The following is a 16,515-nucleotide window of genomic DNA, read 5'->3' as shown; positions in this document are numbered from 1 at the left end:
AATATGGAGGCTTCTAAAGAAATTTTTAAATATAGGGGATCCAAAAATAAAATTATTTTAAAATTTAGCAACTACAGTCTAATGACACTTCCTTATTCTCACAGTGACAAAGGGTCTGCAGCAAAGCTTCAAGTAGTCATGGAGATTCAAGTAGTCATCAATATACTTCCAGGGAGAATGTTGTATTGAGGCTTTTCATCAGTCAATCAAGTGTGTGATTGATTTGAAAGGCACTGGGCTTCTGAGAGTAATTTTTGTTGTTGTTAATCCTTACCCAAGGATATTTTTCCATTGATTTTTAGAGAGAGTGGAAGGAAGGGGGAGAGACAGAGAGAGAGAGAAACATCAATGTGAGAGACACATTGATTGGTTGCCTCCTGCACACTGCAACCAGGGCTGAGGATCCTGCAACCAAAGTATGTGCCTTTGACAGGAATTGAACCTGGGACCCTTCAGTCCAGGGGCCAATGCTCTATCCACTGAGCCAAATCGGTGAGGGCTCTGAGAGTAATTTTTAATATGATCTCTACAACATTTACCCCATTTAGCAATAAACCCCAGCCAAACACTTCAAAGACAGAAACCATTTCCCGAGATTTGAGAAAACTGTTTGAAGTTGTCTAATCCCCATAGAGTTTAATGGAATATGTAGCATCTGAAGCAGACCTTATTGTCAACAAGCCTGGAGTTGTGCAGAGCTGAGGACACATAGTTCCCATGCCTCCCACAAACCCAAATGTTGGAAAGAGAAATGAGAGTACATGGCTGTATGGGTGACAGAGAATTGATTCATTTTCCTGTTATTGGATTGTCTCTTGGTCTTATCAGGATTACTGACTCCAGAATAATAACTGTCTTCCCCAGATTGCAATATATGGCAAGAACTTCTGCAGGTCTGCAAAAGATGCTTTCGATCTGCTGATAAGAAATATTTTAAAGTAAGTAATCAGGTTGAACATGGCAATCGATTTGCTGAACCTTGAGCATCACATACTTCACATGTTACTAAAGTGTTGGCAGTCATCTTAAACATGAATATCGTCTTTTAATTTGATAGATTTAAATCTTCTCTGTCACATCAATCATTTATTTTTATATCTTAGAATTGTTGCTGCCATCACTCACCGATGTCTTTACACCCACTGGCATTTATTTAGTTTTATTCCCTCTTTTTAAGAAATCCCTCACATGGACATTATCATCATGTCTCTGGCCATTTCCCTCTCCCAAAATTGATAGTCTGAGTGAACAAAATCAGAGAACCAAAGCAGCATCCTTTGGATTCAGGGTGTCTAGGCCAGGGGTGGGCAAACTTTTTGACTTGAGGGCCACAATGGGTTCTTAAACTGGACTGGAGGGCCGGAACAAAAGCATGGATGAAGTGTTTGTGTGAACTAATATAAATTCAAAGTAAACATCATTACATAAAAGGGTACGGTCTTTTTTTTTTTTTTAGTTTTATTCATTTCAAACGGGCCGGATCCAGCCCGCGGGCCATAGTTTGCCCACGGCTAGTCTAGGCCATGAGTTAGACAGGGAGGCTGACACCGCCAATAGCACCCAACAGCCCTACCATGTCATCTTCTGTTTACTTCATTAAAAATGAGTCAGGAATTCGTCCCAGAACTTCAATTCTTGCATTTAACAAATGCCAAAGTTACAGCAAATATGCATCAAAATGAACTAATGAATTATTTATTCTCATAAATTTCAAGTAATGCATGTAAACACAAAATTATGCTTTGTTTTTTTTCCCGATTCTTAGAGTTGCAGTTTTGGATAAAGTTACAGACTTTGTACTCGTCCTGGGGAAAATACTAGTTTCTGGGTGTATAGGTAAGTAATAATAATAAAAAGTTTACAAGGTGCTTAGAGAAACTACTACAAAAGCTATATTCCTTTGCAAATGCATAATATATATGTTCTGCCTTTTCATTGTAGGTGTCCTGGCATTTTTACTCTTCACACAGAGAATCTCAATAATTATAGAAGGACCAACATCTTTAAATTACTACTGGGTACCTTTGCTGGTAAGTGCTGGTGTCTTAGTCCAGGTGCTGTAGCAAAATACTATCCACCGGGTGGCTTAAACAACAGGAATTTATTTCTCACATACTGAAGGCAGAGAAGTCCAAGGTCAAGGTGCCCACAGGTTAGGTTCCTGATGGTGGCTCTCTTCCTGGTTTGCAAAGGGACACCTCCTTGCTGTATCCTAACGTGGTGGAGAGAGATGGTATCTCTCCTGCCTCCTCTTATAAGGGCACTAATCTTATTCAAGAGGGCTCCACCCTTAGAACCTAATTACCTCTCAAATGCTCCACCTCCAAATACCATCATATTGGGGATTAGGTTTCAACATATGAATTTTGAGGAAACACAATGTATTCCATAGTAACTAAGTATTATTGACTCTGGTTTATCAGAGATAGCAAAAAAAAAAAGTTCAAAAAGGAATATGAGAGATCATCATAGCTAACATTATTGCTCTTACTTTGTGCCAAGCCTGCTTTAAAGGTTGGGTTCCTTGGAAACAAACTCTGAGACAGAGGCTTGCACATGAAAGGTCTATCAGGAAGTGTTCTCCTGAGATACACTTTTAAGGAAGTGAGGAGGGCAGTCCTGGCAAAGGAAGGAGCTGACCCAAGTTGCAGTGACAGCTGAGGCCTTAGGCATAATAACGGAATTTCTGACAAAGGGACTGAGCTTCTGTATGTTGCCCCTGGGTGGGGCTGTAGCCTTGGCTGAGGCAGTTCTCTGCAAGGAGGGCAATTTATACCGAAGGAAGCAGCCTACATTCCCCAAGACTGGGGGGCAGATGTGCAGCTGTAAGGGACCTGGGTGGAGTCCTCTGGCATCTATTACAATATATTAACTCACTCAGTTCGTGTGTCATAAATACTATTATTATTCACATTCTCCCCTCTCCCACCTACACTTTTATAGAGGAGGCACAGACAGGTTAAGTAACGTGTTGAAGAAACACCTGAGCTGTGATCAAACCTAAGCAGTGTGTGCTCTTAACTCCTATGCTTTCCTGCCTCTGTGCACAGAATCCTAAATATGGGATATATTTGGTAGGCATTGAGGATAGTGGTAAGAAAATTGGCAGGTGATCTAGTACATTTTGTTCAAATCCCAGTACAGAGCACTCAAAAACATTATCATTGAATATTTTTTGGTCTCTATATTGAAATCTTCCTCAACACAGAGCACTTCCAAGCTCTCTCATGGTGACTTTCATTAAAGCTGCGTTATTGTCCTGCTAGACGAGTTAATGACATCGTCATTCTCTCCTTTCCTCATTTACAGACAGTCATTGCTGGATCTTACCTAGTTGCACACGGGTTCTTCAGCGTCTATGCAATGTGTATTGATACAATTTTCATCTGCTTCTGTAAGTTTTCAGAATATGTGTTTCCCCCCTTCGGTGGATAACCAAGGGACGAGGATAGATCCATGCCCATAGCTGGCTTGTAGGTTTGCTATGACCAGGCTGTAATCGCAAATCTGTTTATTTGGAAAGAGACATTGTTGAGTGGATGCTCTTGAAACCTTAATGGCCGAGGGAATGCAGTTTGCAAAGCACAGAAGAGTCAGCTACTAAAATGAACCACAGGCTTCATGGCATGGTGTTAACATATTTCCTAATGTTTTAAAATTTATAATAACGATTGGCTTCTGTGGTGCTTTATTAACAGAACTGAAGACATGACTGGGCTCTGGAAACTCTTTGAGGAGAGCCTTTATAGATTCTGATAAAGCCAAGCTGGCACTGGTTTCAAAGACACATGGGGACCAGTTCACATTAGGTAACACAGTGACAAATGGGGAGGATTCATAGAGGAGCATGTCCAGGAAATGGCTAGATCAATTCTGATGCTTACAGTTAAAATACGTGCTTCTTTAGAGCTTTCATCACTGACTTCCTGACTGTGCCTGTGTGACATGTGTAAGATGCATACACGAAATGGATATGTTTTCCATTAGCATTTCATGTTAAAAGTCCTGGAGAACCTAGAGCCCATCAGGAGCTTGATCTGGCTCTCACCTTCCATCTAGGGCAAGGAGGGTCAGCAGGTGAGAGCAGAACTCGTTAGCCCTACAGCTGGACCCTCTGAGAGATTATTTCTCTGGCACATTGCTCTTAAGAAAAGTAGAGAAAACATTCCATAACAGGGCATTACTGAGTAATCCACTCCCCTTGTGTAAAACTAAATTTGTTTTTTTAAAATATATATTTTATTGATTTTTTACAGAGAGGAAGGGAGAGGGATAGAAAGTTAGAAACATTGATGAGAGAGAAACATCAATCAGCTGCCTCCTGCATACCTCCTACTGGGGATGTGCCTGCAACCAAGGTACATGCCCTTGACCGGAATTGAACCTGGGACCTTTCAGTCCACAGGCCGACGCTCTATCCACTGAGCCAAACCGATTACGGCATAAATTTGTTTTTAATATAATCCATAAGTATCAACTTCACACTGAGGTCAGGAGAGAAGATAATAATCTCAGGGAGAAATAGTCAAGGCAAATTGCCTATAAAATGGCTTGACCTTGTTTTTGTTTAGTTTTTCTTTCTGAACATTTAAAAATCAATTTTTAGTAACCGAACAAAGAAGTCAGGGGGACTTTGTGTACCAGTAGCTCTTGTTCTGGCTGTAAATGGAACTGGAATGTTTAACATTTTCCTAGTACCCCAGTGGTTTGTTAGGAAAAACCACCTGAACAAATCTCACACCTGAGCTGGAATGAGAAGCGTGGGGTAAGGTAGTGCCTAAGACAGAGTAGAGAACTCTCAAATGTTCCAAGATCTCTTCGTTCATCTCAGACACTAAACATGGGGACAGTTCTGGGGGCTCTCACTGGGATAGTCCCCGTTCTTGTAACTAAAAATGTTTCTCAAAATATATCTCAGGAAATGTCTAGAACCTACTCTTTCCCAGTCTTTGGAAGCTTTGGCAAATCTTGTGCATTTTAATTTTTACAATGGATTTTAAATTTAAGCAATGAGAAATGTTTTCTACCCTTTTATATTAATAATTGCTAGCTTCTTGAAAACCAGGTGTACTTTTAGCTCTATTCAATATGTTGTGTGTTGAACATGAATTGTTTCCTTTCAGGGACTCTCACTTTTGATAATAAAGAACAACGAAAGCAAATTGTATTTCTCTTCCCTTCCCAGCTGTTACCATGGGCAACATCTTACTTTGGCAAACATTCTTCTTACATGATACTCTAAGCCAAATTATGACTCTGTAGAGCTGTAGCTTTTATTTTTTATAAATCTTTTTTTTACCTAATATCTTGACTACCAGTAAAACTGGTGTTATAAGACATGCGAACCATTTGCAAACACTTCATTTACAGAAATATGACATCTTTTTAACATTACAGGGCACTGAGAATTTTGATCCCAGGGTGGGAAAAAAGAATAGTTGTAGATGATTATTAAAATGATCCATGCCAGGCTTCCTACCAAGACCTCAAGGGTGATGACAGTAACATATGATTTGTGATATATGGTACAGAAATATGATTAAGGAAGAACAAAAATGTTCGGTGTCTCTCATGTTTCCTCCTTAGATTTTCATGTTGTGTGTGAGGAAAATCACTGTGAGGTTTAATGCAGAAATCTAAACAAGCCATCCACCATTTCTAAAAGACTCTGATGAAAAATAATTTAGATTTATTCCACAAACTATGATCATATGGTTTTGTATACTATTACTTATCCTTTATGTTATAATAAATAAAGGCTATAAATAACAAATCTTTTACAATGTATTAGTCAAAACCTAGAATCAAATTGCATTTATATATTTATTGATAGATATTATCTGTTATGAATTGTATGTACCTGTAGGAAACTTAATTCTCAGCATCCTTCTGGTACTTCCCCCCAACCACCCAACAGTGAACTCCCCATCTCTTTATTATAAGCCTAGACAAAGCAGCAAGGTAAATTCATGTATTACGGAAGTTAGAAAACACTAGTATTTACTTTTAAATGTAATCTGAGACAGGCTGCAAGGATTTAGGACAGGATGCCTTATAGAAGTAAATGTCAGAAGGTTGGGTCCCTTGGCTAGGTGGATAGAGAGTTGGCCTGCGGACTGAAGGGTCCCAGGTTCGATTCCGGTCAAGGGCATGTACCTTGGTTTCGGGCACATCCCCAGTAGGAGGTGTGCAGGAGGCAGCTGGTCAATGTTTCTCTCTCATCGATGTTTCTAATTCTCTGTCCCTCTCCCTTCCTCTCTGTAAAAAATCAATAAAAATATATTTTTTTAAAACAAGAAGGTTGGGTCCTCACCTCATCCTGATTGCCCGAGAGCTTTTTTATTTTTTAAAATATATTTTTATTGATTTCAGAGAGGAAGGGAGAGGGAGAGAGATAGAAACATCAATGAGAAAGAATCATTGATTGGCTGCCTCCTGCAGGCCCCCTACTGGGGATCAAGCCCGCAACCCAGGCATGTGCCCTGCCCTGGAATGGAACTGTGACCTCCTGGTTCATAGGACAACGCTCAACCACTGAGCCACTGTGCTGGGCGCCTGAGAGCTTTCGACTTTAGGAGGATCATTTTACATCCCTGGGTCTCAGTTTCTTCATGTGTAACATTAGGGTCTGGACTACCATTAAAAGTGGCTTGGAACTTTGAAATTCAATTACTGTTCTACATTTATCACAGGAATAATACACCTTTTATTCAGCTTTATCTCAGAGGAGGTGGCAATTAAGCTTTCTGAAAGGAGCAGCCACAGAATTTAAAGATGATGCTCTCGAGAGGACATGACAGATTTTGTTTACCTTTAAACCATCAACATAACCTTGTTGGGGGTGGGCGGGGCTTAGGAAGTGTCACGCTTCCTGGCGGAGGCTGATGCTTCTTCCTTTGTGCAGCACCGCAACTGGACTGCCCTCGTTTGTCTTGCATTTGCCTTTCTAACGCTGATTTCTCTGATTTCTCCCTGTTCGACTCTCCAATTTATAAAAATGCGTCGAATTGTTCCGCCGCTGCTGGCTGCCTTTGCCTGCGTTGGCTGCTGCACATCCAGGTGAAGATCTGGAAAGAAATGACGGATCTACAGAAAAGCCCTACTTCATAGCCCCCGCCCTGCACGGCATTCTGAACAAGAGGCATCTCGTTCCCCAGAAGCAGAAAGAGTAGAAAAGCTCCAAACAGGGCCGCTCGCTTTTAAAGTAGTTTTGTGAATTCGGTCATTTGTAATGAGAAAATGATGCTGTTGCGTCATGTAGAATTTCTGTGCTGGTTTCTAAAAAGCCAGACCCTGGTACCACCTGAGGTGCCGGGCCTTCCATCACAGTAGCCTCCGTGGACCGGGATACGTTCTGGACTGACTGTGGTCCCTGCTGAAGGGCAGTGAATGGCATACTTTGTTCTCCTGGAGTCTATCGCCGAATGTGTTCTAAAGCTTTTATAACTCGGCGTGCTGTTTCTCATGGCAGCACTTTAATAGCCTTTCTTATGATACATGTTCAGGCAATTCTTGAAAGTGCTATAAATGTATCATGGATTAGCCATAAAAAGATTGATTTATAGTTAACCAGCATATGGGACTGAATTTGTAAATATGGTGCTATGGTCATATTTGTACTGTTCAAGCTAGTGGACAACTCTCTAAACTGTGATTACACTTGTATTAATGGTTCCCTAGGAAGTATATTTCAGTGGGTGATTCACGCTCATAATAAACATGTGGATGTTAATGCTATACAGGTCCCATAGAGAGCGTTACTAGGTAAAAATGACTGTGGAACCTTCACAGCCCGCTTCGTTTTAGTGATATTGCATTTATAGTGAAGTTGAATCTGAGTTCTGGAATGTTCATTTTTAATGAACCTCTGGCCACCATGAAAGTATCCTAAACAAAACTGAAATGGCCACATAACTTATTGTCTTTTGTCTCAACCTAAAGAGAGACAAATTCCTATTTTCCTATTCCTACCATATAAAAAATTGGTATGGATTTGTTTCAGAAGAGTGATGAAACCTTTTTGTGAGTTTACCTGTTTTCCTAGATTGAAGAGATTGGCTTTGTTCTGCAAAAGGTTTGATTTTAGCCCAACTTTCAGTGCGGAAAGAGAAAAGATAAGTCACTTTGCATTTCCCCCTAAGGAAATACGCTATTAGTCCTCCAGAGAGCCCTCATCAGGCACCTTCATAAGAGGACATACTATGGGTTAGAAAAGCTGTCCCTTGAGGCCTGAGGAGGAAAGTTACTGCCGTATTCCACCCCTGCTGGCCATCACAACAGGCCAGTTTCTGGCAGCCATGCCTGAGGCTTTTGCATGGCAGAGCAAAGCATGAGTCAGACATTCATGCACTTTGCTTACCCATCCTGTGTGCAAGTGCATAGGATACAACTAACAGTGTAAAAATGTACCCCAAAAGGAGCATTGAATCAAATTGCATCCTTTTGGCTTTTACTAGTACGCTAAGCTTGTATAGAAGGATAATAATTGATGGAAAAGAACACGTTGATCTAACATTTTTATCTGATTATGATCCATATATCCAAGAGAGTATCATTATGTTACAGACTACTATAAATACTAATTTATGTAATGATCCTAAAGTGTAAGTGGAAACCTACACTTAGACTGACTTCATGGCAGTAATAGCAAGAAGCCAATGAATAGGGAAGATATTCAAAATATTGGCCCTTGCAATGGCTTAGTTTGAGATTATTGTAGTCAAAAGTGTCACTTGGCTTCATAACTCGATAAGGGGCTTTCTTCACGCTTGTTCTCCTTGAAGTGTAATTCAAAGAAGAATGACAAGCTGTCTTCCTCGGTGGTTATTATTATTATTTTACTATTCAACAATACAGGGGTTATAACATCTAGTAATATAGTTCCCTCTGTCTTAAGTGTTGAAAATTATAAGGAATAAGTCCACTTCAGGAGTAGTCAAAAAGTTCATAATGATGAAACAAGACAACTTTTAATTTTTGTATGTATCAGAATCACGTGATAACTTGTTATAAATATAGATGCTTGTGCCTCACCCTAAGAGATTCTGATATATTGCGCTTGGGTGTAGGGCATCCTGTGAATTATTACAAAGTTTTCTAGTTGATTCTGATGCACGTAAAAGTTTTAAAATCACTTGAATAAAATATAAATCAATGTGTGAGAAGCTAGTTGCCTATTTTCTCCTTATATTTGTGACTGTTCTAAGAGTTAGAATATTGAGAGGCAAAGAGGATTAATTTGGAGACTTCTAACAATGGTAGATTTTTCTATAGTGTAGATTCACAGTGCTGTATTATATGTTTAACATTATATCTACTGATTAGGCCAGAAAATTGTCTAGAGTAAACTTGGCACAAAATCATAAAAAAGGGAATGCCATTTGATTCAATATTTCTAAATAATTTATTTAGAGCTTAAGTTTTAGCTATATTATAGGCTTATTACTAGTTAGAAAATTGTTCTCCATTAATAACTTCTTTGTGTAATTGAAACATATTAGGGTAAAAATGAGCATTGTTTTTGAGGAATAAAATTTAGAAGTCACTTTTTTTTACAAAGAAAAACTAATTGAAAAACAGCAATATTTCTCAAAATTTGCAATTTAAGGATTTGAAATATTCTAAAATTTATTAATCTTATTTCTTAAAACTATACTATCTGAATTGTTTATGGCCAAAATAAATTTTGAACAAATGTGGTCATTTAGAAATAAAATTGAGAACATAGTACTTTTTTAGGAATTTGAAGGTGAATTTAGGTAATCCTGGTGAATCTTTTAGGTTTTTTGTCTTTAAGTTTGCTGTCCAAAAGAAGGTAAACCTGATTCCCTCAGTCATGCAGCTGAGAGGCATAGACTATTGGCAGAACCTCACCTGGTACACAGAATGAGATAATATCTTACCGATGTACTAACAAGGGCTGATTGTTTTCTCATAGTTATGTTTACAATAATGTTGATGCCAAACTATGCTGTTAAAAAACACACACACCACAAATACATTTTTGAACTGTGGTTAAGCAAGAATGCAGCAGATGGCGCTGTTACTTCTCTTACAGTTTTGCTTTGATATTTACTCTGTGCCATTCTTCCTCCTAGTGGAAGATTTAGAAAGAAACGATGGTTCCACTGAAAAACCCTATTACATGAATCGCTCTCTGATGAAGATTATGAAGGTGAAAAGTACACAAAGTACGAAGCAGTAGCGGTGCAGACCGATCACCTGCAGCGGTGTGTACCCCTTTCCTCATCTGCTGTGTCTGATTCACAAGCCTCTGTGTTTGGAACACTGTATTCACCACCTTGTTGGCTCTTATATGCATGTTTTATACCAAAGCTTATACTGTAATATGTGAAGCCATCAGATGTCGCAAGGGAATTGTTAGTAACATGGAACATTTTTATACTGAGACCTTTTGTTTTGTAATTCATTTTTAAATAGAGTGGCTTCGATGTTTTCGAAAATACTAGTGACTATGTTAGTATTCTTTTAAATATTAGATTGAAAAATGATACATGGTTTAAACTGAGAGCTCCTAATGTATATTTTTTAAATCATAACTAAAAGACTTCTGCAGGGAAAATTGGTAAACAAAGCAAAATAGAAAATTTTAAAGTTTCCCCACTCCTGCTTGGCAGTAAATGGGTAAAAGACCGCCCAGCTCCAGATTTTGCTTGAAGTGTAGAATGTTTCCTATTAAACAAATTGCCAACCATCCAGCCTTTACTACTTCGTCCTCTCTGACAAAGTGCCTTACTGGCTGTTTAATATTACCCAGCTTTTGTGGGCAAGTTTACAAACATTGTTTTTAAAAAAACAAAACACCTGCAATGTTTAGTGATTAAAACAAGTCTTCTTGCATTTGTTTTCCTCTTAGCTCACTGGTTGGAAACCATTTGTCATTTCAGTGTGTTTAATATCCTCGCTCTACAGAGTGCATTGCAGCATAAACAGATCCCTTTGCGCCTAGTGGACATTCATGAATGTGTACACGCAAGAAAAAAAATCTCAAATCTGAAAGGACACTTGTTGTGTTTCTTTTTTTACTAAAAGTGAGAAGTTTAAAAATGTAATCTTTTCTATAGTAGATCTTTGAAAATACAGTAGGTGTAACAATACATTTCTCAGTGTTTTACACAGACTAAAAAGGGAAACTTTGAGAAATTATAAAGGAAAACTTTACCCCAAGAAAGGGTGCTACCAGATGTCATGTATTGAATAGTTCCTTTATAAATGATTGTTTATTATCGTCAAGGAGTGTTCTATGTATGTTATTTTATTTTTAAACTTTTGATATGAAATAATCAGTTTACTTATAAGATATTCATTTTTATTGTGCTAATGTAAATAGGAGCATACTTTCTAATTCAATTTTAAATGACTTTCCTAGTACTCTTAACTTGAAACAAAATGAATGCTGTTTGTTATAGAGAGTCCATAAAGCATTCACCGTAAAGCAATGTCAGTCTCACATGATAATTTGTGAAAGTTTTGAGAATCAACAGTAAGTTACTATCAGTTTATCTATGATCACAGGTGTTTAAATGTGACTTTAGATAATCTTTTATGCCAAAAACAAACTCACATGAGCACGTGACAGTCTGAGCTCTATAATCAATGGGTTTCTGCTATGCAGAAATATTAGGTCCATGTTGTCTAAATACCTTTGATAATGAAAATATTTAATATTTAATGAAATTTGTTGTTACTCATGGTTTGAAATCTGTTTTTTTTCTTCTAATAAAGATTTAGATAAGAAAAAAAACTGGCTGCCTTCTTATTTCTTTAAGCTAGAAAAGGAAATGTCGGGGGTTTTTAACATCTAGATTTATTGTTTTTAAAAACTCCATTTTTCTCTAGCTGTGCATTGATTGCCAAATCAAATAACTGAAAAATGATAATTTATACAAAATAAATAAATAAAAGCTAAATGGATAAGAGATGGATTGTTTTAATCCAATGGCCGAAATTAGTTAGTTGGTCTTTGTCTTAATTTGCCACAGGTTTACTCAGGCCCTCATTTGGTGTTTCCAACATTCATAAGAAGTAAATCTCATAATTTTAAAGACAGGGGTCAATTTCAACAACCTAAAAAATGTTAACATTAATTAATGATAGTTTTCCAAGGTAAGATTAAATGTCCCAATCCCTGGTTAATCTTAACATTTTTCTTAGGTCCAGATATACCTTAATAAATGTATGAGCCTATTTTTAAATTGAATTATATATTAAATCTTCAAAGTAATTTTTCTTTAAAATGTAATAGGTTTCTTTAAATAAAACCATAAAACAATGTTCATGCTATTTCCAGTGTTCTTTTTTAATGTCCTAACTTTAATAAGATGCTAGCTAATATAGCTAATGATTCCTTTCTACTTAAAATAAAAAAATAGTTTGGTATCCAGAAGAAATTCAAATTCTGCTTTAGATCTTAGTTTTAGATCATAAAGCCACTGACTATACTTGTAAATAAATTGCTTGAAATTGGACTCTGATTTGATTTTTCTGTGTGCCCAGAAAGCTTAAAAAGAGTTTGTGAATCACACAGTGGAATCACACTATGCAAGGTTCTGTAGGACCATCAGGCATAATCTGTTTAAACTCATATTGGAAAACAGGCCCTGCGCAACAATTCCTTATTTTCCTTTTACTACAAAGCTGACCAGCACTCATTCCAATGTATGTTCTTTCACTTTTACAAGTGGTGCCTCAGGAAATTGCTCTTGAACTCTAACCAGGCATAGTAATTATCTCCAGTATTATCTGGTTCTGGACTGGGGAACATGCTTTATGAATCAGTCTTTGTTGGCATAAGATATGGGACAAAATTGAACTAAAATCATTATTGCAGACCATGGTATATGGAATGGTATCCTGACATTTTTTTCCAGTTTCTTGCAAGTTATCCTGTGAAGTTTGCAAAATTTTTAAAAAATACAGCTCTGTGATCATAAGAATACAATTTAATAAAAAGAAATATCTGACCAATATAGCAGGAATAAATTACTTTTCCAAAGATACTTTCCATGTACCATGTTTTTAGTCTTGGGGCTTAAGTGGGTATTGAAGATCTCTCTCAGGACCTAGCTGAGTTCCTTCTGGTCCTCACCCAGAAAACAAAGCCAACACCCATGAAAAACAATGCGAAACCACCCTATATAATAAAAGCGTAACATGATAAGTATCCGACCAGTCAACCTTAAGCCCACTGCTCGACCAGTTGCTATGACGCACACTCACCACCAGGGGGCAGATGCTCAGACCAGTAGGTTAGCTTGCTGCTGGGGTCTGGCTGATAGGGACTGGGCAAGAGGGCCAGACGTGCCCTGGAGCCCTTCTGAGGTCCCTCCCTGGCCAGCCAGCCCTGATAGGCCCCAATCAGGGCTGGCAGGCCAACCTCCCACAGTCCCTCCCCAGCCAGCCTGCCCGCATCGGCCCAGATCAGGACTGGGTGAGATGCCCCCAATCGGCCCTGATCACCGGCCAGGCAGAGGGACCCCATCGGTGCATGAATTTGTGCACCAGGCCTCAGGTTCATTTATGAGAACTCAGTGCCACCTTATGCAAGGCTTGGACATAGGGATGATGTCACAGTCACGGACCTTAAAATTTATCAGGACATATTGAACCTCCCTCTCCTCCATTTACAACTTTCCAATTGCTTGGAATGAAACAATATGGAATCTGGCTATATTTTCTCTAATGGTTTCTGTGCTGCTAAGCATGGGGACAATGTGACACATTTCAAAGCAACCAATTCAAGTTTACTATTTGAAGTCACTAGCTTTTTTTTTAAATGCCTTGGCTCTTTTTTCCAGTTCTTTAAACATATACTGTAGGATTGAGAATAGCTTAAGTAAGTGGAGAAAACTATCTTCTGCCCTTCTACTGCTGGCCCCAAAACATGGGCATCTTCATATTCTGGGCTTTTGCTGTTAAAAAGCAGTGTGTTAACAAGGGTGGGAGAAACTTATCAAACAAAAATATGTTTCCAATTTGCATATCAATTAAAGTGAGTCTGGACTTGATTCGTTGGGAGATTAACCTTGAAATCTCCACATTCTTCCAGCCAGATGGATGTATGTTGCTACATGTGTGTCTGCAGGACACAGAAAGGAGAAAATGAAGGTAAAATATTGGGAAAGCAGTGGAATCCAAGAAAAGAACAGAAAAAAGCTAAGAGTATATTTTTTAAAATCTTTAGTGGGATCCAAGAGGTCAACATTACAGAAATTAGGGTGCCTTCTGAAAGCACTTCATAAACCTATAGAAAAAGAAACTCAAGAGCAGATGAGAAGCCAGTAATTAAACAAAAATATTTTTTCCTTTTTTTGGTAAACAGCATTGAAGCAGACTGTGTTACAATAAAATTGATCACATAGATGTATTTAGCCCAAACAAACGAAAAAGAATGGTGCCCCAACATGATTTATGATTAAGGAATTTAAAAACATCTGCCTTTTTTTCTCATTCCTTTTGCATGAAAGCCAAAACTTTGCTGTCATGATGAGCTGGTGTATTTCTCTCTTTTTCCTCTCAACTGTAAGACAGATTGGACTCCCTTTCAGACTCTCTCACTTCCTTTACTCCAATTCAGTCTCTTCCTTCATCTCATTTTCCCTTGCCTATAAGAAACTGATGCTCTAATAAGATATTTGTTTTTATTTTATTTTTATTGAATTTATTGGGGTGACATTGGTTAATAAAATTATATAAATTTCAGGTGTACAGTTCTCTAATATATCATCTGTATATTGTATTGCGTGTTCACTACCCCAAGTCAAGTCCCCTTCCATCACCATTTATTCCTCCTTTACACTCATCTACCTCCTCCTACTCCCCCTTCTCCTCTGGTAATCACCATACTGTTGTCTATAGCTATGAGTTTTGGGATTTTTTTTTGCTTAATCCCTTCACCTTTTCACCCAGCCCCCCAATCCTCTTCCCCTCTGACAGCTATCAGTCTGTTCCCTGTTTCTATGAATCTGTTTTTATTTTGTTTGTTAGTTTATTTTATTCATTAAATTCCACATATAAGTGAAATCATATGATACTGGTCTTTCTTCACTTAGCATAATACTCTCCAGGTCCATTCATGCTGTCCCAAAGGGTAAGATTTCCTCCTTTTTTTTTTTTATGACCGAGTAGTAGTCCATTGTGTAAGCATACCACTGCGTTTTATACACTCATCTACTAATGGGTACTTGGGCTGCCTCCAACTCTTGGCTACTGTAAATAGCACTGCAATGAACATAAGGGTTCTGATTTCTGGATATTTATTTTGTATCCTGCTACTTTCCTAAACTTATTAATTCTAGTATTTTTTTTTAGTGGAATCTTTAGGGATCTCTATATACAGTATTAATCTCACCTGCTCTATGAAGGTCTTTGGAAGGAAATGGAAATGGTAATGAAAAAGGAAGAATGAAAATGACTTCAACTAGCAGCCTGGGTTGTGCTATCAAGTGGCAGTTTCAGGTATGAGTTCTGAGCAACACTAGGGCATCAGAAAAGGTAAATGACAGAGCCCAGCAGTAAAGACTGGCTGCTCCTGAGGTGGGCTTTAGAACCAGAACAATAAGCTTTGGTTCCAAATCACCCTGTTACTATGTGACTGTGGGGAAGGTGTTTAATTGCTCAAAGGCTCTCTTAGCTGAAAATGGAAGCTAACCCCCTCCTTACAGGTGAACTTAAAAAAATTCTTTTACTATATGCTCCTTGCACAATTTGTCCTTGTTGTTTTGCCTACGTTAATTTTGGGCATGCTAATTGCCCTGGAACTGGTTTCCCCAAGTGCGGGCCATTATAAAATAGTCACTCTCAAATGGGACTTAACGGGACTTGAAAGCAGAAAGTAACCCACAGGCAGGGAGCAGCCTGGATGGGCCTCCATTGCCTCGGAGTCCTGCGCCTGCAGTGTGTGGGCTGCCTGAGTGGAGATGTGCAAAGGCCTGTGTGTGAGGATGGTGGATGTTGTGTGTCCAACACGCAGGAGAGTGCATGAGTAACTCCCCTCTATTGCTACTATCCCAGAAACACTAAGTACAGTCATTTCTTTCGTTATAAGAAGCTTAGCCAGACACCAAAATTCCCTTCATATTAAAAACAGAAATAAGAGCTGATCTCAAATGTTCTGTTGTATGTTCCCAAACCACTGGCACACCCTCACTAGGTGTATAGCATGGTGATTTGGAGGGAAGAGCTGTACGAAGGCCATCTTCAAAGGAAGATTCACAGCTAAGGCCGTGCAAGCTATTTGGCTGTCACTTGTTCCCCAGCCAGTTCTTAGCTGAATGCACATTGAAGTGTGCCATGTGTATTTCATTCAAGCTCCAGAGAATTGCAGTTCCTGCCAGTACCACCCAGTCAGCCACCAAAGAAGCAGCTGCTTGACCCAAGCTGTGCTTCTATCCATGCAGAACTGCTCCAAGAATTTTTCCCACCTGGGACTGACCACTTGATGATCAGCTGCCTAAGAGGTGTCCTAGTCCACAAAACCCCAGAGTACTGGCACTG

General features: G+C 38.6%; 1 protein-coding gene across 1 annotated transcript in view; it reads left to right on the top strand.

Annotated features, from left to right (window-relative positions):
• Positions 1 to 10,204, top strand: part of SLC44A5 (solute carrier family 44 member 5) — an 82,846-nt gene extending 72,642 nt beyond the window's left edge. The window contains exons 17-21 of the mRNA XM_023751809.1: positions 865 to 938; positions 1,766 to 1,836; positions 1,942 to 2,030; positions 3,310 to 3,394; positions 10,098 to 10,204. Of these exons, the coding sequence (XP_023607577.1) occupies positions 865 to 938; positions 1,766 to 1,836; positions 1,942 to 2,030; positions 3,310 to 3,394; positions 10,098 to 10,204 (426 nt within the window). The remainder of the gene's footprint in view (positions 1 to 864; positions 939 to 1,765; positions 1,837 to 1,941; positions 2,031 to 3,309; positions 3,395 to 10,097) is intronic.
• Positions 10,205 to 16,515: the final 6,311 nt, after the last annotated feature.

The sequence above is a fragment of the Myotis lucifugus genome, unplaced genomic scaffold, assembly GCF_000147115.1.
Source record: "Myotis lucifugus unplaced genomic scaffold, Myoluc2.0 scaffold_25, whole genome shotgun sequence".
Classification (NCBI taxonomy): Eukaryota; Metazoa; Chordata; class Mammalia; order Chiroptera; family Vespertilionidae; genus Myotis; species Myotis lucifugus.
This window is presented reverse-complemented; position numbering and strand designations above follow the sequence as displayed.